Source organism: Perna viridis, chromosome 14 (assembly GCF_037379345.1).
Source record: "Perna viridis isolate PV_CMFRI_1.1 ecotype Kerala chromosome 14, ASM3737934v1, whole genome shotgun sequence".
Classification (NCBI taxonomy): Eukaryota; Metazoa; Mollusca; class Bivalvia; order Mytilida; family Mytilidae; genus Perna; species Perna viridis.
This window is the reverse complement of record NC_142458.1, coordinates 19,168,195-19,195,382: the sequence shown is the minus strand read 5'-3', so window position 1 is coordinate 19,195,382 and position 27,188 is coordinate 19,168,195. Positions and strand designations below refer to the sequence as shown.

At 31.8% G+C, this 27,188-nt stretch overlaps 1 protein-coding gene and 1 long non-coding RNA gene across 5 annotated transcripts in view; both read left to right on the top strand.

Moving 5' to 3' along the window:
- Positions 1-6,831, top strand: part of LOC148598519 (uncharacterized) — a 48,469-nt gene extending 41,638 nt beyond the window's left edge. For all 4 annotated transcript variants that reach the window (XM_088560515.1, XM_088560514.1, XM_088560513.1 and 1 more), the window contains 4 exons: positions 1,916-1,978; positions 3,862-3,924; positions 5,064-5,104; positions 6,020-6,831. In XM_088560515.1, the coding sequence (XP_088416641.1) occupies positions 1,916-1,978; positions 3,862-3,924; positions 5,064-5,104; positions 6,020-6,078 (226 nt within the window). In that variant the 3' untranslated portion in view covers positions 6,079-6,831. The remainder of the gene's footprint in view (positions 1-1,915; positions 1,979-3,861; positions 3,925-5,063; positions 5,105-6,019) is intronic.
- An 11,966-nt stretch (positions 6,832-18,797) lies between these two features.
- LOC148598518 (uncharacterized) lies at positions 18,798-24,429 on the top strand. Its single transcript, XR_015918578.1, has 5 exons — positions 18,798-18,928; positions 20,280-20,402; positions 20,980-21,131; positions 22,640-22,838; positions 24,122-24,429. It is a non-coding gene; the product is annotated as an uncharacterized LOC148598518 (long non-coding RNA).
- The last annotated feature ends 2,759 nt before the right edge of the window (positions 24,430-27,188 follow it).

Genomic DNA, 27,188 nt, shown 5'->3' with positions numbered 1-27,188 from the left:
AGAAGTGTTCGGACTAATTGATAAAAGCAGGCAAGCTCATATTTTAGTTTAAGAATAATGTTTTGTAAAATAATGTAAAGGTTTATGTAAGTCTAATGAACGATTTTGGATTTCTTACATTAATGTTCCTATATTCATTCTTTAGCACTTTAAACATTATCAAAATTTCATATACATTCAATTCGAAAGTGGTTTGCAGACTTTTATGGGGCTTTTATGATTGTACAATTTTGCATTGAGTGGACTAATCGGATAAAACTATTTGACCAAATAACCGGAGCAGCAAATGAAAACCAAACATATAAAATTCATCACCCATTCATGTGAAATAAACCATAAAGGGAAAATCTCCCATCAATGAAATCAATAGTTATAGAATCTGTCTATTATGCAGTAATTAAACATGGGCGCAAAGACAAAAATAGAAACCGATGAGAGACTTTAAAAAAAGAAATATAGTTTGGTACAAAAAATAACATATTTCCCCATAGAATGGATAAGCAAAACCGTACAAAAATGTTATAAGCTCCCATAACCGTCTATGATTGCTTCGACGGCTAGTAGACAAGTTGGAGGGATTCGGCTAACGCCTCAACCTCCAACAGGATTTACTAAATGTTAAATAACAATAGACAATAATTTGGAAGCTAATAACTTAATATATGTCTGGTCTGTCAATTACAGATACCCGTCATTATTATGTTATGATGAAACCGTTAATATCTTAAGCATTTTGTGAGAGAACACAACTTTAGTAGATTATATTTTATCTACAGAAAAATATGTATTATATATTGCTTTAGATATGGATCTCTACTTGCATACCATTTTCCGTACATCTATAATGCAAACTTAAAATACTTTCCAATACAGATGATCTTTTACCGCTATTAGTTGCTGTAATTATCACATTTACCTAAGACAACTTGAAATACAAGGATCAAACAGACATATATTGAACTGCCTGTGACATACCACTTCATATTGTCTTAAGGGAAAACAGTCATTGACATTTCGTGACAACGCGATGACATCGTTTCCCCATTGTTAACTTCTTTCGTTTTCGTAACATTCCATTCCTTCTAGTGTATGGAAATTTAGTTTCTTTACCCGAGCTCTTTTCTTCATATAGCCGTATATGCCAATTTCTTAGTTAGAGGTTAGCGCTCGGAATATAAACTACAGAAACGCTTATATTTAGTCAATAGGAAATCATCATTTCCAAGACTTTAAGGTAGTCACATGACTGATATTGAGTGTCCATAACCAATGTGACAGTCACATTTAACTTTTACAAAAATCAAATGTCTGTCAGATGATTTAAATGAAATCACAATTCGAACAAAGTAACATTATAAGCAGTTTATTTAGCATGTTCAAGATCATTGGAATACACAAATGGACAATTAACAGATAATTCGCAATTTTCTGGAAATTGCGAATGACGCTGGAACTACTTTTATACACACGAATTACTAAAAACCAAAATAAATATTAAAATAAGAAGCCAAATCAAGCCACTTCTACCTAAGCATTTTACAGGAGCAATAATATTGTAGCACCGTGTTTAATACAAGGAATAAATCCTCGGTGTTTTAGATATTTTAAAAATGACATACATGCGTATTTTACCTATTCACATAAGCCTCTAGTTGAAAATTTAATAAAACAGTTATAAAGAAAAACATAATATAAAGTATATTATATTTATAAAAGTTGAACCTGATTTATTATGTATGAAAATATAAAAGGGATATACAAAAAACAAAAAAACAAAAAACAAAAAAACAACACTTCTAACATGTTAATATACATGTAAAACATTTACTGACATAAGGAAACAGAACTTTCTTTCGCATAGATTATTTTGGTATTTTTATCATTAAAATATTGGACTTGACTATCATTTATTTAGACTACGCTCCAACCACCTGGCAAGTCTTCTTCCAGAAGAAACAATGGGAATGAATTTGTTCAGGTAATTTGTATAACTTATGTAAGACGCCGTATTTAATGTTATGTTTATTAATTAACTTAACAATTCAAGGGAAGAAAAAGAGTCATTTAAATGTCCTTAATCAATTGCATATTGACTTGAGGCATTGATATAAGTGTTCGCAAAAACAACATACACTTTCTATTCACCGTTTATGCAGTCAAACAGTGTTACTTAAAGAAAAAAAACTTCCATTCAATTTGTTAGAACTACAAAATTATTCTATTCTGTTTAAGAGTGTGTAAGTTATGCTACACATAAATAACTGCAAGTAAAATGCAATTCATTATTAGAGGCTTCAAGAGCTGTGAAGATCCGTGAAACAATATTGATGGTAATGTTATATGACCTCCAATGTCTTATTGACCGTTATCGTCTTATATTTAAAAAAAAAGATCTAAATATAGAAATAATTCAATTTGATCTTTGTAGAAGATATCTAATATTATGAAATTTTATATATTTAGATTAAAATATAACTTTTTGTACATGCATTATAAGTGTTTGTTTAAACCAAGTATTGCATACCTATATTGCATACCCTATATATCACACCCCTAGACCTATATCACATACCTGACAACTGTATATTGCTTCCTATAATTTAAATAGTTTCCTGTTTTCATATATTTTCTTTTATAAGAATCATATTGTTCAGTCCCAATGATATAACAAACATGCGTGTGTTACCTATCCCTAACAGCCTCTAGTTGCATCTAGAAGATTCAATAAAACAGTAATAAGGAAAACCAGACTTTAAAGTATTTTATCATCATATATGGTAAAGTTGAACCTGATGTACAATGTATAAAAATATAAAAGGGATGTACAAACACTGCAAAAAACTCTTCCAATCTGTTAATGGAAATAAACAATGCAGTTTAGTTAAATCCAACACTGAAAGAGTAATCAAGGTTATAGTGGTAATCAAAAGAATGTAATCCACGGACAAAGACCAGACATGAAAAACAGGCATACACAACAAAGAATATAAAGTAACTAAAACCATACGTGCAAAATAGCAAAAGCAAATGAGCAACTCGGACTCCACTAAAAACTGGGAGCATGGAACAGGTGCACGGGTACGGTAAGCGTCCTCTGCTTTTCTGTAAACACCCGCCGAGTTGTTCATAAAAAGTCAAGCCCGGGGTAGACAAAAGAGGAAAGGAAAACTATGACACATTGAACAAATCAGTTTTAATGGCGCAGATGGATACACCGTAGCAAGCAACGAGTCCATGATGACGATCATAAAACGTGTGTAGTGATGACTTCAATTTTGTAGCAACATAATCCTATTCCATAAGCCTATTTGTTAGAATTCTAGCGCGATAAAAAAAGTCTGCGGCATACTCTGGCATAACGTATGAGTTGTGATATGAACACTCCATACGCAGGTGCTGAAGGGATGTTGCCCTAGATGAAAGGAAAATTGACAATTCTGAATGAAAAGTCATCACTTTTGTTGTAAAGTTTGGTCAATGGCTTTCTTTTAACATCGATTTCTAAGTGTAGGTCAAAATATAAACTTAATACTGCATAATCATAATAAATGCATATTCTTCAAGATATTCCCCGTCCTCAAATTATGTAATGTAAATAAAATATTAAACTATATTTTCAATCTAAATGATAGAATATTCAATGCTTATTTTACCTATCTAATGAGTTTTAAGATGTGGGAAAAACATACCCATTATTTTTATGACATTTCTGCTTATTTTGATCACTTTTTTATTCAAATATGAATACATGTCAAACATTTACTAACAAGATGACATAGAACTATCATTTACACGGATTTTTTTGTCTTTTTATCATTAAGACAGCGGACTAACTTATAACTTGATGATATTTTTATTTAGCCAACGCCAGTATGCCTTGTCAAGTCATATTCGAAAACATGCAATGGGCAAGAATTTGTTCAGGTATCTTGTATAACTTATGTCAGACACCTCATTTAATGATACTGTTATTTAGTTACTGTTACAATTCAGTGATAGGGAAAGAGTTAAATAGTCAGATTAATGTCAGATCATTTAACTATTGACTTGAGGCGTAAGTAAATGTGTTCCTAAACACAACATACTTTTTCTATTCACCGTTTATGCAGCCAATTGTATTACTAAAAGAAAGTTTTTGAACTACAAAATCATTCCATCGATATGATTTACACAAATACTGCAAGTATAAAAGCAACGCAATATAAGTGGCTTCACATGCTGTGAAGTTCCGTCAAACAATATTGTTGTTCATGTTATTAAACCTCCAAGGTCTTATTGTCCACTAAAAATACGGCAAAAATTGATGTTCCTTGAAGATATATTATACTATGATACAGTGCTTCCTATACTTTGACTAATTTTCTCTTCTCATGTATTTTCTTTTTTATGTCTCATATTGTAGCTTTGAGTTTTAATGATAAAAGCAGGCACAATTGCATATTCTAGTTTAAGAACGACGTCTTCCTTATATTAATGTTCTTAACTTAAGTCTTCAATACCATAAATATAACAGAATTAAAACTTCGTATACATCCAACTCGAGGAGGTGAACAGACTTTCAATGGGCACATGTGGTTGTACGATATAGCGTTGATTTGACCATTCGACCAAATAACCGAAGCAGTAATGTACAAATGAAGACCATACATATTAAATCCATCCACCATTGGTGAAAATAGTCATAAAGGGAAAATCGCCAACCAATAAAAACAATATTTGTAGAATCAGTCAGTAATTTCAATTATTGAAACAGCTGAAAAAAAACTTTCAAAATAAATTTTGAAATAGTATAGTTTGATACAAAACACATTTTATTTCCTAATGATATAGTTACGCCAAATCGTATAAAAATATTATAAGCTCCTGTACCGTCTATGATCACTTATACAGTCAGCTAGCGCCTCATTCTCTATCAGAATGTCTAATTAATTTTAGACGATAATTTGGGAGCTTATAAATAATAATATGTCTGCATGCTTAGTATTTATTTAATTACAGATATCGGTCATTAGTCTTTGAAAAGTGGTATTATGTATGTTTATATTCCTTATTTGTTTATTTAGCGAAGAAAACAAAGAAATGATGCTGTGCTGTTCAGAAATGGGTAAATGTATTTCTCTATAAGCTATGGTCTAATTCTTCAAACAAAAAGATGTATATCATATAGTTATAAAAAGCATGCAATTTTTAAAAGTGTCAGATGCGTATTTGTTCTTATGGAAAAACGATTTATAGAATATTATCAAAGTAGTGTTTCCTTTCCATGAACAAGAATGAGCCATAATGACACAAAACGACAAAAATGCATTATGGTGCGCAAAGTGAATGTGTATCGGGTGTGTAACTCTCGTCATGTGACCTCGTGATTTCATGATTTCAAAATCATGGAGATTTGTCATTTAGAAAGCATTGCGTTCAGTGTCGAGGATAAAAAATATTTTTGTGTAACATAAAATAGAAGATTTTGCATTGTTATACAGCAATTCGAGTACCCGGAAGTAAACAATTATGCGCAGTTTTCCTTTCCACACGTTTGTCTACCCCGGACTTGACTTTTTATGAGCAGCTCGGCTGGTGTTTCTAGAAAGGCAGAGGACGCTTACCCTACCGGTGCACCTGATCCATGCTTTTAGTTTTTATTGGAGTCCGAGTTGGTCATTCGCTTTTGTTACTTTGTATGTACGATTTTGGCTATTTCAAGTTCTTTGTTGTGTATGTCTGTTTTCCATGTGTCGTCCCTGGATTACATTCTTTTGAATGCCGCTATAACCTTGGTGTCCTTGGTTCTTTCAATAATATGACCTGGACGCCAAGACAAACATAGTATAAGCTGAATGACTTCCAAAGTAAAGTTCGATACAAAGATTATTTATTTCTTATCATGTGGTCAAGCAAAATCATGCAAAAATGTAATAATCTTCCATAACTGTCTATGATTATTTCGACAGCCAGCCGAATAATCATGGACGATCACTTGGCAGCTAATAACTTAAATGTATGCACTTTTTTTCTTTTTCAGTGATGAATTTAATTGAATTTTTACTGAATCTGATGTGTTTGTTCTATCGTATGATTTAATCTATTACAATGTAAAATGTTTACTTTTTTATATTCTCAATGTTTTTTTTATCACTAAAGACATGACTTGTTACAAATTATATGTTTTCCAATGAGCTCACATTCATTTAGACGAGTTCTGTCTTTGAAACACTGTGGCTCTTCTTTTTAGTACTGCAGAATTAGAAAAAAACAGAAAATGATTTTTTTGACATATTGAAAATTTATTGTGGATTTGTTTTATTCGGGGGTATTAATTTTCGAGGTTTTTGATAGTATCGAATTATTACTTGAAGAAACAATTGTAAAAAAGTACTTTAATGATATGTAGATTGATTTCAGTTAGAAACAAGCGTTAATATCGAAGAACAGTTTTACGGTATAAGATATTAAGTTGAAGCAAAATTAAGAGAAAAAGGGCAAACTCATACCGAAAAAAATTGTTATTAGCACTTTTATTTGCCATGCAATGTCAATGAATGCTGTTAATTGATACTCTTTTCTAACATCTGTGATATATTTTTGCTAGATTTTATGTTTGTTTTCAACTAAATAGAAGAAAATTGTATTTTTCATTTATTAAAATTTCATTATTTCTTTATGTCCGGTTTATTAAAATCATTTTCGAAAATATATTTTTCCTTTTTCCGGAAACGACATATTGCTGGAATGTATTAAGGACTTGTTTTAACCTCAAATAAGGGGATTGTTGAATACTATATTCTTATTTGTTTCGGTTGAGATTTCCATGTGAACAGTACTCATCTGGGACTACTTCTATTTGTTTTTCTTTGCATTGTATAAACTTGAAGAGGAAGTAAAAAAATACTTATAAGAACCTTTCAGGGAGTAATAATTGTTAGGGTGGTTAACTAGTATCACCTTGTTCGTCCGTCAATTCCTCCAAATATGGTTGCAGTTTTCCCCACCCAATGGATGGATTGACATCAAATTTGGTGTAAGGCTTTATATAGATAAGGCATACATTGGTTGCTGTCCTGATCTATAGGGTTAAGACATTTATTATATACGGAGTGATAGGGAAAGATTTCGTCAGAGACATCTTTGCTGTCACTAAACGTATCTATGTCAAATCAGGTATACTGCTTTATATTAGTATAGAATGGGCTTGCGTTAAAATATAACATGGTTGCTGTCTAGTATAAACTTCTTGTTTTATTGGACTTGCACTACGAATTTGCCTACAAAGTGTTACGAAAGCCACAGTAGAAGGAGGAATGCTTAAACTTAAAGTATTAAAGCCATCCCCAGCACTTGAAGTCATTCCCGTTTCCTTTGTGATGTTTTTTAATGTTTACTTTAAGTTTAATCATGATATTTTGTATCGCGCTAGAACTCTAACAAATAGGCTTCTGGAACAGGGTTATGTTGCTACAAGATTGAAGTCATCACTACAGAAGTTTTATGGTCGTCATCATGAACTCGTGGATCTTTATGGTGTATCCATCTGCACCATGAAAACTGATTCAGTCAACGGGTCATAGTTTTCCTTTCTTCGTTTGTCTACCCCGGACTTGCCTTTTTTATGAGCAACTCGGCGGGTGTTTCTAGAAATGCAGAGGACGTTTACCCTACCGTGCACCTGGTCCATGCTCCCAGTTCTTAGTGGAGTTCGAGTTGCCCATCTGCTTTTGTTATTTTGTATGTATGATTTTAGCTACTTTATGTTCTTTGTTGTGTGTGTCTGTTTTCCATGTCTAGTCTTTGTCCCAGGATTACATTCTTTTAATTACCGCTATAACCTTGGTTCCCTAGATTACTCTCTCAGTATCAATATTGGGTGATTGTGTGTCTAATATCTGTGGCTTAGCAGTTTTTTATACACATATTTGGTTGTTTTAGATTTGTAATTACTCAGAAACTTCTAATATATTCAACAAGAAAGATGGCTTGCTGACCAAAATTAAAATAGTTTATTTTCCCTCATGTGTTTCACCGACTAGAAAGACTGTTGTTTATTTTATATACAAGATCAATATGACAAAATAAAAAAAAACAATACTATGAGAAATGATGGCAAAAGCATACACTGACTTGCATTTTATAAGAAAAGGGCATTTATGGATTTGATATTACTACTACAAATGTACTTTTTAAAATACATCGTCCAAACACAAATCTATCGTATAAGTAGAAAGAAAACGTTGAAATGGAATGCAGGTTTTAAGTATCAAAAATAGAAAGCATAAGCAGGAAATACCCATGTTATTCGACTGTTGGACACAGTGGCTATCTTGCAAAGAGGAAAGAAACTTCTGTGTTTTCGACTCCTTTTTACAAGGGGTTCCCACTGGGTTTTTTTCTGTGTTACCTGTTTTCGTTCTGTTTAGTTTTACAATAAATTCTTTGTCATCTGTACTTGAAGTGTTATCGTCATTTTTAAACGGTTTTATCTTGTTTTGTTGTTGTCGCTATTAATACAAGCTTTCTTTCGTAACATGTTTCAGAGTTCAGTGATAGTGAAAAAACATTACTAAACTGTCCAAAGCTGGATAACGAACGAATATTTCAAAATTAAATATTTCAGATAACTTTATATAGCATAGCGGTATACAAAATATAAACGGTATCAATGTTCAACGATAAGTGATATTAAAAACAGGGTTTTTTTTAAAGAAAAACATGTAAAAATTAAGAAAAAAGAGAGAGATAATTAATATAAGAAACCATGAAAAACAAGAGAAACAATGTTAAAAACAAACTACCATCTTTATTACATTTTTGCTGCATATTTATCGTGTTGACTAAACTTACAGAATTATAAGTAAAATAAACTTAAGGGAAAAAATGGTTGCATGTTGGAATGGTTTATCAGCAGGAATCGTATCAAGAAGTTCCACCTCTTTTTGTCTTGAACTAAAACTAAATAAAAAGGACTCAAAACATTCATATGAAAAAGGAACATACATATAGATCTGTTAAACTGTGAGACAGTTAGGAAATCATTAAAATAATAAAAAAAACAAACAAACAAACGAACATTACATATTAGATGACAGGGTGTCATACCCAACACACAAGAGATGACGAAAATTAAAACAGTAATTCATAAGCTATTGTATAAACAGTGAAAATCAAAATTCTAACAGACTTAAAATATAAAAAAAAAACATTATTAAAATTAGTCGCACTTGTAACATGGATATACATGAATATACATGAACAGTATATAAAAAGTGTGTACCAAAACATAGTCTCATAGACATAATTAAAAACATGAGAATCAATAAAAGTTGATTCAGAAATATGTATTTCTGAGGTAAAAGTGCGGATTTTTACATAAAAAGGAGTATTTCAATAGATTGTTCATGTATAACTGACATTTAAAGTATACGTAAGATTTCTACAGTAAATAACCATAAAATGCTTTTTAAAAAAGTGTTCGTGGACATTTTAATTGAAACAAAAGTATAGGTGAACCTTTAAAAATACATTTTTTCCCTCAATATAAATACAATGATAGGCATAAAATAATTAAATGTGCATAAAAACACATGCAGCAGTTACAGAAATAAGAAAAATAGAGTGTAATAGATATAAAAGAAGAATGAAAAGTAAACTTAGTAAAGAAAATATGCAGGTTGAAGGTTTTATCTAATTCTAAAATGCTGCATAATTTTTTTGAAATATATTAAAAAGTACTAAAATCTGAAATGTTATGATATATTCATGTCAGAAACCTGGGTAGCAGAATCCTTTTATAACAGAAATAGTCTTTTGAATAAAACCTTTGACATACTTTTTACAACATGTACTATTGGAGGGATCTGTTATACATATAAAAAACAAATACACAGTCATGATAAAAAAAATACATAAAATACAGTCTACCTGACAAATCAAAACAATTAAAAAGATACATTTGTGAAAGAATATGCATGTTTCAGTTTTACGTTACTCTGAATGCTGAATGTTGACTTTTAAATATACTGGGAAATGAAATTTAGAAATAAAATAGCTTAAGAAATAATGAGTAAAGCCTTTTTGAAAATATAAAAAAAATAATGTTCTCAAATGAATATTGTAGGAATATAACTTATACAAGTAGTGAAACATAAAACCAGGGATTTGTATCTATGAGTAAAACCTAAAACATGCACATTATTACACAATACATCAACCACTAAACCATGTATGATAAGTTAGGGGTTGATGCGGCGAGAGTAAGTTGACGCATGGAGATAGGAGTCTCCATTCTCATCCTCCTCTAAATCAGTCTCCTCCTGTGGGTTCTAACTTTGATGCTAACCAACAATGATATAATCCCGAATACCATCCCGACAAGGGCACTCGTCATCTCCTTCGGGATGTCCAGTAGAAACATCTTGCACTTAACTATCATCTACAATTAGAAGAGTCATTTGCAGATTTAAAAGAATTAACTATGACAACTCCATAAAACAATAAATATTGTACTATAAAACAATATGTACAAAGGATAATAATCATATTTAACTACTTCTAGACTCTGTCACATTCACGTTACATGCACGTGAATATAACCTGAAGAAAGTTACTGAAGGTGTAACTGTGACTTACATACTTATTGGTCATAAATCTGTTTTCACAGAATGACACAGGTATATATTTAATATCTATGTTCTTACCAACAATTATATACATGTATTAAGCTCCATTGTGGAGGATGCACACTCTAGGGAAGGGGTACAACCTATCCTGGTCTGGTAGAGCCAGACCACACTCCCCGTCGGCAGTTTATTTTTCAGATACTTCAATAAAAATAATAAACATGTTAATGACAAATGCATTCAAAATAAAGTATTTTTTGTAGTGATTGATACTTTATTTTAAATAAAACCTGTTTGTGTAGAGCTACCAATAACTTATCATATTTCATTTAAGTTGTCTTTGCTGAAGACATGAATAACTTTTTTTTATTTCAAAACCCCTCCTGGATCCAGATAGTAACTGTATTTCTACTTTCTTGTATGACTTTTCTGTTTATTATAATGATGCTTTGGAAACTGAAAGAACGAATTTCTCTTATCAAGTTCTGAGCAGAGGACGCTTACCCTACCGGTGCACCTGGTCCATGCTCCCAGTTTTTAGTGGAGTCCGAGTTGCTCATTTACTTTTGTTACTTTGTATGTATGATTTTAGTTGCTTTATGTTCTTTGTTGTGTATGTCTGTTTTCCATGTCTGGTCTTTGTCCCTGGATTGCATTCTTTTGATTGCCGCTGTAGCCTTGGTTCCCTTGATTACTCTTTCAGTGCCTTTCAGTGATTTGTAACTCAATGAGCCAGCATATGGAAAATCTTGTCCGCTTTCCTTGATTTGGATAATGCAAATAGTCAAATTACACTATCAAAACATTTTTTTTAAACCATGTTTCACCTACTGCCCCAATTTTACATGGCCTGATGTTTAACCCCCACCGCTGATATAATGGCTCTGGCGCAAAGCACGTCCATTATGCGTACGATGATATGCATTTATAGATATGGACAGAATAGTGGACAGTTTTGGCAGACGCCAAACAAGGAAGAAGGAGCTCGAGTCACTTTTATTAAATGACCATCAGTATATGTATTTAAAGAACATAAAAGTTTATATTTTTAATTTGGACCCCCCAAACCGCCACCACACACACACACACACACACACACACACACGCACACATACCCTGAGAAAGTCCTGGGTCCGCCCCTGTCTTTGTGTTATTTTTCACTTGACTAGTAAGAATTGTCATTAATTACCGAGGATTTTTTGTCGGGGCTTGCGCAAAGTGCAAATTCGCGATTTTTATTCTTCCAATATGTATTTTAAGAACGTAACGTTTGTTGAAGTATCTGTGGCGTAGTTGCTGAGCTGGTGCTGGAGCAGTACCAATACTTTTTGTTGGTACGTCATGCAATACCTAAAATTTTTGTAAAAAAAAAAATAAAAACCAGGGGATTTTACTCGGTGACTACGTTTGTCGTACCAATTGAGATTCTCCGCGCTTTGTGTTAATATTGTAACAACACCTAAATAGAATAAAATATCAGAAGGGGCGGACTCAAGATAAAGATTAGAGGGGGCGTAAACATAACTGATAATGACGAACCAAAGCAAAAAAATTATGGGCTGGGGTTAGAACAGGTGAAACAACTCAATTTTAGGGGACAAACATCCCCCGCCCGCCCCTCTGTAACAACTACTATAATGTGGTGAATTATGAGGTTCTGAATGTTCGCTTTTTTAGATCAATTTTATCAAAGCTGGTACCGTACGTATCTTTTCAGTCTATATTTTAAGTGTAAGTCTCCGTAAGAATCAGGCAGTGGGTGAGAAATATGGTATAAAAACACCATTTTGAAAGTTTAGTTTGATTATTCGCTTCATAAAAATCAGTGAAGAAAGACAAGATTTTGCATATCATTTTGGTAAATTGAGTTATGTTTGCTCTGAAACGCACTGAAAATAAACAATTCAAGGGGCAGATTACTCTGCCAAACCCCTCAACTTCTTAACATTCTACAGAAAGCATATTTTGTCAGATCGGTGTTTTTTTTCTTTTACATACATGTTTCTGATTTTTTCTTCCTTTTTGCCCAAGTTTCACAAAAACTTTACATTTAATGTAAAAAATGAATTGGAACTGAAAGCACTTGTTTAGCGATATAACTGTAGGTTTATTGTCGCAATCAAGATTCAGAATAATGAAACAGGGACGTTATACTATGGGAGCGAGTATTTTATTATGAGGGAGGTGGCTGGTATAATGTGGAAAAGATTATTCTGTCTCTGAAAAAGTTGGAAATAACTATTCTGGTCTACACCTCCTAGAAAATAAATACATTTTCTGGCCTCAGCAAGTGCAGATAGTTTATACAGTGAAGTGAAAATAAATAATCTTCCCCCAATGTTATTAAAAATAAATTTTCTGGTGCACAAAATTTCAGAAATAAAATTTTCCGATCATACAAAATTTGCAATTTCCCCCAGAATCAAATGGTTGTCCTCTTATACACCTATAGCTAGATAGAGAGTATACATACATGTTGTTAAAAAAATCGGTAGATAATGTAAATTACTTTATTCTGGTTTGTCCAGCTTATAGACAACTCAGAATTTAATATTAACCTTTTTTAATATAATTGATGACTTGGTGTTAATAATTTGTATATATTATTAAAGTTTCAGAATCACGATGCTGTAAAAAAACAACTTATTACGTAGATCAGATAAAATTTTAAGCTTAGATCCAATACAATAAGTGGAAAAACGGGTGAATCAAGACACCTTGAAAAGGAGGGGTGCCAGCCGGGTTTCCTCAGAAATAAGGTTGTCCTAGGGCATTATTTGCCATTGTTGTCACTTTTACACAAGAAAAAGACAAATTGTGCAATAAAAAAGAGGGGGTGCGCCGACCCCCTGCATGCACCTTCCCTCTCGATTCGTCACTGGGAAAATAAGTTGTTACCATTAGATTATGCTGTTCTCGGGTTGTTGTTGGGGGGGAGGGGGGGGTAAATAAAACTAAAGAAATTTGTGGGTAAATTAAAATTTGTGAAAAATCAAGATTTTATAGAATTTTTTTTCAATTCTTACGGGCTTACGTTCGGCACACCCGTCCTTGAATCCGCGCCTGGTTTTATACAATGAACATAAGCATGATGTAATGCAATTTTCATTCGCTATTGTATCTCATATACATATACATAATTACAACTATGTTGGCAATAGATTATTAAGCTTTAGGGGGTATCCGTTTGATTTTTTTTTTTTTTTGGGGGGGGGGGGCTATGATCAAATTTTCTATCCGGCCTTTTTATTTTGAAAAAAAAAATATGGGTACTGGCTTTTTCTCTACGGTGCAATCTTTAGGGTATACATGTATAAACAAACATATCAATACAGTGATTAGATACTATTAGACTCTGACTTTTTTCTTATAATCTGTCCCGTTTTTTTTGGTTTTTTTTTTATTTCTTGAAAATATCAATCCTGTGTGTTTTGTTTTAAAATTTAATCCTAGCACCCCATAAAAATTAAATGGTAGCCCCCTTATGCAATAAAGACAATATCTTATTCTCAGAGAGAACGTAAATTCTAACTTTCCCATAAAGATAATCTAGAATGCTTCATTTTTGTTACCAAGGAGACATACAGTGGAAAAAACGTATAGGGTGAATGCCCAAATCATAAAATCCATAGAAGACGACTAACAGAAACTTCACTTACAAGAAATTACTCTGCTGTATATCTACTGATACGCGTAATCAAATAGACGGCCTAGTGCCTAGACACGAATGTGCATTATTGAAGGAGCTAATCTTGTTTGGTGTAATGTGTTTGAGAAGATAAAGCCTTCCAACACAAAAATAAAAATGAATGCACTTTACTGCATATTTGGTACACATTTCCTTTTTTCTAAGACGCATGATTATCAAGACAAGACCCTCCCCTTGAAAAAAAAAAGATGGAAAGAAAAAAATAAATGTTGAAAGCATAATCACAAAAAGCCAAATCATTCAGGTTTTATTTTTTATAAGTCAAATGCTCACCGCTTTGAAATAGATAGTTATATGTCCATGCTACGGCATTGATCATAGGTTTTTTGTTATGACTCGGATTGTAGATTTTTTTGTATCTTTCATCAAGGAGTAAAATATATATTTAACTCCTGCTTTCATTTTCTTCACTCCAATAAAAAAAAATGCCCAGAAGTAAGGAAATACAACTGTCTCCTCCGGCTTAATGGATTTTACGGCCTTTTCGTAACATAAAACTGAAACAATTGATCAATAGGTTGGGGCTAGGATCAAATTTTTAATGATATTATATTGACAAAAAAAAATATTATGATATTAATAATATTATGATCCTGCTTTTTCTTATAGCTTGTGTTAACTTTGTTCCGATTTTGAACCTAGTCACCCCTAAAATTCAAATGGCAGTTGCCGTAAATACCTGAGTTCGCGCCAGTCATATGTTGTAGCAAATCAATACCCGATTTCGCGCCATTAATCTGAAGTCGGCTCGTGATCCACATGTATGTTATTTGTCAACCATGCGGCCACCACACAACTATGGAGCTGAAGGGGAGGTTTTAGTAAGGTAATTATAATTATAATTTTTAGGCATAGCATCCTCTAGATATGAGAAAGTTTAATCCATTTTGTGTAAAATTATATCAAAAACTCGCCTGATACATGTATACATTCCCAAATGTAGCACACAAAATTCAATTAATGACTTTTTGTTTCTCGGAAAAATCTCATTTTCCCTGAATTCCCTTTAAAAATAAACAGGTGAGTTACCAACTCTGTATACAGGGTCGCCTAGATATAGCTGAAATATTGCTGCTCGGGCTTTAAACCCCCAAAAAACAAACTGTATACAGGGACTTCTAAAGGGTGTGTTTATATTTCAAGGGCAAACTAACAAAATATATACAGATAATAATTAATGTAGGCCTTGCAAGTCTTTACATAGAAAAAAAACGGTGGATCCAGAAATTCTGGAAAGGAGTTTGCACTGATAGACCTAAATTAAAATGGTGGGTTTGAGAATGCTTCAGTGGTGTACATTTTTAGTCCTCTTGGACCCCCCTGATGACCAAAGTGGTTGACTACTTGATTCTGTTTTGTGGTGGGGCTGGAAAATTTTGTGGGGTGACAGAACAATTATTTTTGAAAAAACTGTTCTCCAAGCACATTAGGACTAGATTCTTTCCATTTTACTGTATAAAGTGTACAGGTTAAGGTTAGAAAAATGTATTTTCTAGGGATGTAGATCAGAATTTTTGCCAGGGCCAGAATATTTATTTTAAAAAAATGTCAGCCCCCTCAGAATCAAATAGTCATCCCCTTATGTTACTCTCTATTTGATTTTTGGATACACCATGAGGGCCACTGGTACTTAATATCAAACTTCCACCACATGGCCACTGGTAAAGTGTCAAACTTACCATATAATTCATCAATGGTTTATTATAGTTAGTCTATTTGACTAGGTTGCCTCAAAAAATAGAGGTGTAGGGGCAGTAGTTTGTATATATTCATATATGGCACAAAAATTCCAACTCTGTTGTAATAACATAAAAATTGTTTAAAACGTAGTAAAAATTATTCTGTAGCCTTAACTATAAATTACTTAATTGTACCAATGCCACAATGGTGTCGCAGATGCATGCGTATACCATTTAATCAAAACTGCAGAGAAAGGTAAATTTTGTTAAATGGTTGACAAATCTACATTCAGCAGACTCACCAAGAATTCACTTACGATTAACCCGGTAATAAAGTATTCATTGAATGTATATTGTTTTTTTTTTGTTTTTTTGTTTTTTTTTTAGGGAGAGGTAACAATTAAAAACTTTAATTTCAAAAAGCCTTTTTTCAAAGGGAGATAATTGGCAGAAAAATATTTATAAAAATGTAATAGAAATTTTATTTGTTTTGATATTACTTAAAAGAGTTCTATGACCCTCAATTTTCTTTTTGAAATATTCTGATATGAAAAAACAAGTTTTTTGTACACAATTTAAAAAAAAATCTATATATGTACAAACTTGTATGTATAAGTTTTTAATAGATAGCAAAATAGTGAAAATTCTTTACTGAATACATATAAAGTCTTATAAAAAATGACTATATTAAGGCTCAGTTATCTAAAAATCATTAGTTTGGTGACCTATGCTTTTTACATTAAATTCTGAAGTATGTTGTTTACATCGTTACTGTCGTGTCTGTAAAATTATAACTGAAACTTAGATTTATCATAGAAATTTTTGTTTGTTTGTATCTAGTACAAATGATCCATATAAAAAATAAAGATAAAAATTAGACAAAAGCTAGGAAAATCTGTCATGGTATATGAAAAAAAATAGGTAAAGGTCAAATATTAAGCAAGGGTCATTCTATGTATGAATCAAAATTCTATGGAAACCCCAAACGTTCAAATTTTTTATCATTATTAAAACGATCTGTGTGGGGTTTATAGTGGAAGGGTTGTCCTGCTTCCATTGCACAGGCAACCCATAATCTCTTATCCATTACTCTACACCTTTGAATGGACTTGAATGAAACTTTCACAGATTTTAATATTTATTTAGTTCCCATTGTACATCACCTATTTTAGATTTTGGTCCAAACAGATATGGAGGTTAAATAGTGAGGATGATACATAATTTATAATGGTGTGACCATCTGAGCCATGAGAACCAATTTGCACACAGTGACAGTTTTCCACAGCACAATCACCAAAAAGGTATGCCCCCAATTTTGTTGAAACTTTATTGAAATTGTTTCATCCCATTGATGTGTAGTGAGCTCCCTTTTCTTTAACATTGATATAGAAAATTAGAATTTTCTTTGGCTTGACTATAGGGACTTTATGCATACAAAAGTTGGTTAATATTTCTGTTTTTGGACTACTACTCAAAAGCCCATGCAGCTATGTAATGTTAATGAAAGTTGGTGATTTGTTTATTTATATTGATGTAAGGTCGATTTCAATTTCTTTTAATTTCTCATTAATGATTTTTTTTTTGGATAGTTTCTTAGTTTTAGTAATGGTTGCACCTGTTTCCACAAGAAAAGATAAAAGAATATAAACACAAAATTCAGTTGCATTAGCATCTCTATACCTCAATTCTGTACCCATTTTGTGCAAATTCCCCAGCAGTCAGGGTCTATTGACTTTGAGATTATTACTTAGTCACTTATTATCATTTCTGTAAACAATATTTAACTATACCAGAGGTGTCAAATAGTTGAACTGTTATTATGTATTGTCCATAATATAAACACATGTAGTAACAGTCACCATGAAGCAGGTTTTGAATAACAGCATTCATGTGTTACAGGCGAGATATACATGTATCTATCATTTTAAATTTTTGAAACCTGTTTAAAATATTGTAAGATTAATCAAGGGAACCAAGATTCTAGCGGAAATCAAAAGAATGTAATCCATGGACAAAGACCAGACATGGAAAACTGACATACACAACAAAAGACATAAAGTAACGAAAATAATACAAAGCAACAAAAGTAAATGAGCAACTCTGAATCGGTAAATTAGTAAATCAGTTTAACACATGGGCAATTTATGAAAACCTAAAAGTCTTGAATAAACTAGAATGCAACCAAATAAGCACTTAACACAGATTATTAATATTTGTCAGGGCCCTGCCATAAAAAGGGGTGACTGATCGCTCTTCATTACAAACTGGTGTACAGGCTGCAACTCTTTTGTCTTTCCATGATGGCTTTTGATATTTAGCATGTGGGTAGATCATGCAGAAATGACGTGTCCCGTACTATGGATAGTGGCTTACAATTTTGAACTTTGACTTCAAGGTCATATCTTGGTTTTTCTGTAGCAAACTTGTGTCCTGGCAGGAACTTTTTTGTCTTGATGTGAGATTTTGATCTTTAGCATGTGATTATTACCTAAAGACAATGTGTTGCATACCATGAATTGTGGTCTATAACCTTGACCTTTGACCTCAAGGTCAAATTCCTTTTTTTTGTTTACAAACTCTTGTCAAGGCTGTAATATTTTTGTCCTTCAATGTAGGTTTTTGATATTTGACACAGGGCTAGATCACAGAAATCCACTCCTACATATGGCTTATACCTATACAGTATATATTGATTAATGAGATATTTCAATTATATAAGTGAAGAGTTTCAAAAGAATTGGAAATTTGTATGGAACCATGGAGTAAATAAATATATACATTCTATTTCAGATTAAACTTTCTAGCAAATGAAGAATTGCATGAGGTCTTGACCCAGACACGTAATCCTTTGGCTGTACGGCCTTATCTAAAGAAATGTTTTGATGCTATTGGTGAAATGTAGTTTGTTGTACTGGCAAAGGCTTGGAAAGATGGTAAGATCCATTCTTTAGTTTAGGCCAAACAGAATTAAGTCTTATATTCCCTGCTATGAAAAGTGAAATATGTTAGGTAGGTTGGAAGATTATTTTATTTTTATGTCCCTGCCACAAAGCTGTTAGGACCCTTATCCTGCATTTCCTCTTTCCATGACAACCAGTTTTCCAGATTTTTCTAAACGCCTTGGAATTGAAGTGATTTTTGGTGTACATGTGTATACTGATGAGTTACAAATGAAGTTTGAGTTTTGTTCTGGTTCTTTGAAGGAGTTGCCCTTTAAATTTTAAAAATTTTGCTGTTTGAACACTTTTCCAGACTTTTCCTCTAAATGCCTTGAGATTTTGAAATGATTTTTTGTAGTCAGGTGTACATTGATGAGTTGCAGATAAAGTTCGAGTTTTTTCTGGTTTGTTGTTTTTTTGAAGGAGTTGTGTCCCTTTAAGTTTTAAAATTTAGTTTGACCAGTTTTCTGCGAATTTTTGCAAAATTTTAGAATTTTTTTTCTAATTGCCTAATTTTTTTTTCGAAATAACTACATTTCTCTCATAATTATAAGGCCTAAAAATATAATTTTGTGTTTCTGATCAATCCTCAAAACTTTTGTAGGGTCAGTAGGTTTTTAAAAAAATTATTATTATTATTTTTTTTGAATTTTGAAATTAAATAAATGTAACACCAAACTCAAATACAATAAAATCTAAACCTGCAAATATTAAACATGTAGACTTAGGCCAAGAGAACACTCACATCTGTGTTTACAATCTATTCATAAAATATTTCTAATAGTCTTCAAAGTCGTCATAGAGAAAATAAAATTCTATTTTCCAGAGCAAATTTTTCTTAAACTTGAGGAAACACAATTGTGTCATGATAAAATTGTTTAGGTTTTATGTAATCTTAGTTGGAACTTTTTTAGTATTGTAGATTGCAGTTTCATATTTAGACATTATTAATGTAATTTTATTTGTTTTCTTTTTTTTTTTTTATTATTATTATTTTTCTTATTTTAATGCGAGAAAACAGAATGATTTATTGAAAAATAAATTGTATAAAAGTTTTGGTAGTCAATCTTGATATCTTTTTACATTGTTTTCAGAATTTACATGCTCCATACCAGAAACTATTTTACTTTCAAAATTATAACCGACGCATTCTTTTGCCACAGTTGGGACCGGCACACAATTTTTATTGGCTACTGGTCATTTTCTACAATATTTGGCAATGTGGCAATTGATTAGGTCTAACATAGATTAGAATATGATATCAAACCTCGGTACTGAATGTATTTGTTTCCAATATTTTACTTTCTTGCTAATTTAGGACTTGACAGTCTTGTAAATTTTGTAGGATTTGACAGAGTTGGCTGTTATTGTAAGACAGGTGATACCTAAACTAGCCAGAGCTATATAACCTGTTCGCCTTGGTCGAAACAGATGTCCAGACATGAACACAGGAATGGTCAAGTCTAAGGTAAATGTCAAATATTAATTAAGGGTCAAAGGTCAAACTTGTAATAAGCATGGTAGGATACATAAGAATATAATAGTGTCAGCTTGTTCAAGGATGTTTTGCTTTTTTTTTTCTTTTTTTTTTGCAAATAACAACATTTTTTTCATTACTTGGAAGTTTTCGTCTTTTTGCTGATGTGATGAAAAAGTCTGAGAGACACTATGTTTTTGTTTACATGTCAGAACATCCTTGTGTGGTCGAACTGAACTTGTTCACTCATTCAGATATTTTGTAAAAGACAGTGATGGAATAACGCAAAGTTCAATATTTATCTTTAAATTACTACAGAAAAGGTTTTTTAAAGTCAATTCTTGACCTTATAAAAGGCAGGGAAAAGACTGACACAAACGTCTGCTGAAATTTGATAAAATGTCCGACATGGCCTCTCAGAATTTCCAGACCTTTGGTCTAAACTGAAACTAGAATGGAGAGTTGTTAGATCCTACATGCAGTGCATGACTCAGTGGAAAAATTAATAGGTCTAATTTTAATTAGATGGCCTTACAATGTTGTTATACATAAACCATTTAATTAACAGGTAGCCCCAGTTTGGAGAACATTTGAATTGTACAATAAGCTGTGATATTCCTGGAATGTAGAGATGGACAATTGTATGGTCAGAATGTCTGTTACACGTGTATAGATATGAGTACCTCAAGCCTTATCAAGACTGTCATCACACCACTCACAGTAAGTTGATGTAGTTTTGTTGCCTAGATGAAAAAAAGTTGAGCTCCAGAAATAATTATAGTGGTCCTGAAATGAACAGGTCCTAGAATCAAATTGCTGAGGTCCAGAAATATTTAAGGACCTCCTGAAATAATTGAGGATCTCCTGTTGTTGAATTATGGAGGTTCACAATAGTTATGAACCACTTCAAATAATTTGATTGTTTTCACATTCACACATAAAAAGTATTTTGCATGACAAAATCTGTTTGTGGTTAAATTTGATTACCTATATTGGAGTTATTGCTAAATTTTATATTTTGTTTTTATTTTTAATCCTTTTAAGACTTCTCTGTGAAACTTCTTGATAGAATTCAGTGAAATTTTATGTTATTGTTCCTTGGGTATTAGTGCTTGGATTTTGTATCCAAGAAAAAAGTAGGACAGCTTGTGAAAAAATAGAATTTAGCTCATTAAGCCAGGTGAGCCATTCCATCTCTTTTGAGCTTCTGGACAGAATTCGATGAAAGTTTATATAATTGATCCTTAGGCAAGAATGTTAAAATTATAATCAAAGAAGTGACATGGCAGCATTTCTTTGATAATCATTGGCAGAATAACAAAATATGGTCAATTTTAACCAAAATTTTCACATATGGTCTGTAGGTTGTTAATGTAAAAATGAGGGATTTTTGATCCGTTGAAAAAGGTGTCCACCATTTATATAAGTTGATGGTTGGGGTCAGACATCATTTTATTGCATATATCTACAAAACTGTTAGGTTTAGCAAAATTAGTAATTTTCATCCATGAAAAAGCTATGACCACTTTCACAAAATAAAGAATGTTGCTCATCAAGCCAGGTGAACAGTTCAAGCTTTTGAGAACCTTGAGGTACATGTTTTCAAGCTTTGTATATCAACAACTTGGCATATCAATAACATTTGGTCATCAATTATACATTTTTTGATTTTATATGAAATTTACACTAAATTGCTTTACCCTCCAGTGTTCTAGGATTTTTCAGAAATTGAGGTTTCCTCGGGAAAAATCCATATAAAATCAACTTTCCCACAGTCAATGACTGCTTTCCTAACAAAACAAATCCTTACAGCATATGAAGTTTTCAACTTGCCATGGGAAAGTGTAACTAAGTACCTAACTTTCCCTGACACAAATTTCACTTGCCCGGGGTAATGGGAAATGGGAATCCTAGAACACTGCCCTCAGAAAACAGTGGGAAGCATATGCTTACGGTAAGTTCAGTGTATTTGTTTTATGCTCAATGAAGTTGATAAATGTTTCAAAGACCTGCCATGTGACATATATTTCCACCAATGAAATAACAAACAGGTCCTTGAAACATTTCTAGACAGTGTTTTGAATTATGTCATAGCTTCAATAGGTGTAGTCTGTGTTTTATAAATCCTTGAAAAATTCTTATAAGTTTATTTTTCAAACTTTGTCACAAATGCTTAACAACTACCTGCAATATGCTACATGTACTTTTCAATTCTTATCTTTTTTTAGGTTTAGATCAGTAAAGTTACTTCACTTGGTTGTATGCAGCTGAAATCACTCCTGTTTTTTTAACATGAGGAGTAACCAGTCCAGTTTTAACCAGGACCCAGTAAAGCTCCTCCCCCTCCTTCTCGTGCAAAATGTTTGTTTTTTGAAAGACTGCAGGAATATTATACACATGTACTTCTAAATGACCAGAGATGCCAAGGTAACTTTAGTAGTAGATTTTTATGTCATGCATGAATTATGTCCGTTTCCAGTAAAATAAAAGCATCCGAGTCGATGAAATCAATGATATGAAATAGAAAGAAAACAACACACAAGAAAGTTATTTAAGATAGACATTAAGAAACTGACAATTTAATTGAATAAACATTGGCAGAATATGTAAATTTGGAGTCATAGACCTTTTTGCCTTAAATTTGAGCATTTTTGCATGACATATATACACTATCCCAAGCCTTTTTTGTGGAAATGTATGTCACAAATTCTTACCAACAACCCACAATTAAGACAATAGTCTCTGGTGATTATCAGTAGAACAATTGAACTGATGTAATTTTGCGTTCAACAGTTGTGTATTTTGTATTTGAATATAGTTAGTCCTCTTTTTAGCTGGCCTGGAGAGCCATGTTTCAATACTTTTGCCGACGCTACCAGACCAATTAGAATTAAACTTTGTTTGAATGTACCTTGAGGTATTGTGATGTGAGGTTGGACGTTTACTTCATGAACAGAAGCTTTTTTTACATTTATCTTCAAAACCCTTAAGCATGATAAGATATATCTATGGTCAAACTTTCATGTTAATCTGTTTAGCCATGTTGGAGTTAATTTTTTTACTATTTTAATTGTAACGTTAAAAAGGTTCTAGATCTTCTCCTATCATGCTTACTATGGCACTATAAGGCCAAATTGAACCAAAATTTGTCTGAATGATCTGTAGGTTATTTTGCATACAAATAAGGCAGGATTTTTTATCCTTGAAAACAGTGGCAACCATTACTAGATGTAGATGGTAGGGGTCAGACATCAGTTTTTTTCACATATCTACAAAATATCTATCACTGTCTCATATTTTTGTTATTTTTAATGTTATTCTTTAAAAGTTTTTCTCCTCAGAAACTAATAGACAGACTTTAATGACAGTTGTTACGATTGTTCCTTAGATATGAGTGTTAGAAATTTTTATCCATGAGAAAAAACATGACCACTTTTACAAAATAAAAAATGTTGGGCATCAAGCCAGGTGAACAATTCAGGCTTTTTAGAAACTCATACTGCATATTTTCAAGCTAGGTATTTCAACAACTTGCCTTATCAATGACATTTGATCTCCATTTAGACATGTTTTGTTTTTATTTTAATTTGAAATTTATACAAAATCTGACTTACTATAATTTATATTCATGGTTATTGGTGTTTTGTGTCTGTTGTTTGGAAATATGAATATGTACTATTTGATTTAGACTTAAACTATTCTTTTAACAGGGGTGCATCATGATAAGAGGATTATTATTCTCGTTGATGACTGGAACCTTCTGAAGCAAGTCATGCTCATAGCTTTCAGCCACCTATGGAACTGCTCAGACAATATCAAGATCATGGTTGGAAGTACATGTTTGATAGTGAAAAACTGACATGAAAAGAAATTCAGGATATGACATTGACTTAGCAGCTGCTTGTGCTCCTTTTGGTTGTAGCTGTAATAATGTACTTGTCTCCACGACTCTTTAAACATTTTGCTATGCTGGCTATTCCATTGCTCTCAGAAAACAGCGGAAGCATATGTTTACAGTAAGTTCAATGTACTTTATGTGCTCAAAGATATTAATAATTTGCATTTATGCATATTTTGTATTTTTCTCTTGTGTTTCGTATTTGTACTATATTTATTTTTGATTATTAGATTTATTGTGTATGTATTTGTACGCTGTATTGTAAGTTCTTTGATTTATGGCTATATATTGTTTAGCCATTTTATTATATCACAGAACTGACCATAATCAGCTACATTGCAGCGACTGCCCCAGGAAACTTGATGTTCCCGTATAAACTGAACCCTGAATAATCCCAAAACCTGTAAATGTAAACTTAATGAAGTCCCTTTACATCAACAGACATGATTTTTTTCTCCAATTTGGATTTTACTGCAACATTTCTTTTCTTACTTTTTATTCAAATCAATTTTGTCAATTTCTGAATGTTTTGTTGACTTAGTAAAATCATGTCTACATGATGTATTTTGAATCTTGGGTAATCAAACACCTGTCTCAATGAAAAGACTTTTAAAGTCCAAAAGTAGACAAGTACTTTGGAGTTCATTAATTTCCTTTAAAAAAAAATTAGAAAATTAGAAAAAAAATAAAAAAAAAAAAAAAAAAATAAGAATTTTTCAAAAAATTAATAAAAAATTTAAAAAAACATTAAAAAAATTAAGAAATAAAAAAAAAATTAGAAAAAACAAAAAATTAAATAAAAAATTCAAAATAATAATAATAAAAAAAATCAAAAATCAAAAATCAAAAAAAATTTTAAAATTAGAAGTGGAAGTTTTATAGTGTATATAAATGTTGAGCTGATTTGTTGTTTACTGTGAAATGAAGTTTTTTACCATATCCTGATACTGTCTGTCTGTCTATCTGTCACACCTGTACTGGACTTGTAACATAGCAGGTATTATCGCAGTTACATTTGATGGATTTATTTCAAATTTGGTGTGTGGCTATTTTCAGATAGGATTAAATAAATTGTAGGCAATTTAGGGTTCTGTCCAATATCTACTTCCTGTAAGGATGAGAGTATACCTAGACCCATAATGTAATTTTATGTCAGATATACTTTCTGGTATGCTAGTTCACATGCTTCAGGTCCACAGGTAAAAAAATTCAGCACTCCAGGTATGATCATTTCTGGCAATGGACTGAGATACAAACCACAAGCCTTCTAAGTAGAAATAGGCACTATGATAATCTTGTCATATTTGACTGAGCTATTCAAACTTCAAAGACTGTGTCCAAAAGATTCCAGGTGTTCTTTGGTAATAAAGTTGAACACATTGGTTTAATATAGGATGCATTTCTTCCTAGAGTGGCATTTTAACTACCTGGTAACCTAGGCAATCAGTACGATGGCACTATTTCTATTTGTTGTAAGTGGATTTTGACTTAAGGCTGTTGAACAATGATATTTAGTTTTTATTTTTTTTTATTTCTAAATGCTAACAGATGTAGTGTATGGTCACAGATAAGTTCTTGTTAGGTACTGCTATAAAGAAAATATAGACAAGTACTTTGGAATTCATTAATTTTCTTTAAAAAAAAATTTAGAAAATTAGAAAAAAAAAATTAAAAAAATTAGAAAATAAGAAAAAAAAAAATTTAAAATTAAAAAAAAAAAAAAAAAAAAAAAAATCGGAAGATTTTTTAAAAAATTAATAAAAATTTTAAAAAAACATTAAAAAAAAATTAGAAAAAATATAAATTAAATAAAAATAAAAAAAAAAACAATAAAAAAAAATTAGAAAAAATATAAATTAAATAAAAATTTAAGAATTAAAAGAAAAATAGTAAAAAATTTGAAGTAAAGGTTCTATAGTGTATATAAATGTTGAGCTGATTTGTTGTTTACTGTGAAATGAAGTTTTTTTTTACCATATCCTGATCGACCCATCAATCACCTTGGTTATAAACACATGTACTGTCTTTCTTTTTTTCTATGTTTTTATTTCCTGATGTTTTACAAGTAATTCTTTCTGTCACTTCAAAAAATTGTTCTGATCTGATTGATAAACATCTGTATGTTAATCTTGTGAAAATTAAAGTTCAGACTTTCATTGATTATAGATTTAATAGAGGAGTGATTTTTTACCTCCTAAAATACCCATTTGATTTAGTATTAGGAATATTGTAAAATAAAGGCAGGACGCCAGCATTGATTTTTGAATCGTTCTTATGACTAGACTATTTAAGGGGATGAGGAGAGGAGTTGGCTTTGAAGATTTCTTTTGGGTCAAAACATTGAATTTCAGTTGTTAAGCATTAAAATACTTATTATTCAGATACATATATTACGTAAGTTGAATTATTCATTTTAAAAGTTGAGAAAAAGTTAATTTTGATGAAATTTTTGTGATAATGTACATCTCCATATTAAGTAGAGTGCCATAATAGTGAGAGTTTCATTGGAAATCCTTATCCTGGTGCAAAACATGGAATTTTCTACATTCAACTGGAGCAGGGGGATGGTATCCATTTTCTTTTTCTATCAGAATTATTTTGTTTTCTGTAGTCTCTTTGGAGGGGAATGGGGATATAAATAACTCAGTTTTTTTCTAGTTTTCTAATTTTATTATATTTTTTCTAAGATTCATCAGATGTCTCTTTACAGTTTTGAGTTATAAGGGGGTCAAATGAGCCTAGGTAAATTGGCATGATACAAGGTCACAGGGAGGTGGTCTTGATAGAAGGCAGGAATCCTACAATACTAGTCTGATCTGCTGGTAGCCATTGGATACTAGAAAATAATAGTGGTAGAAACATATTGATAACTGAGCCAC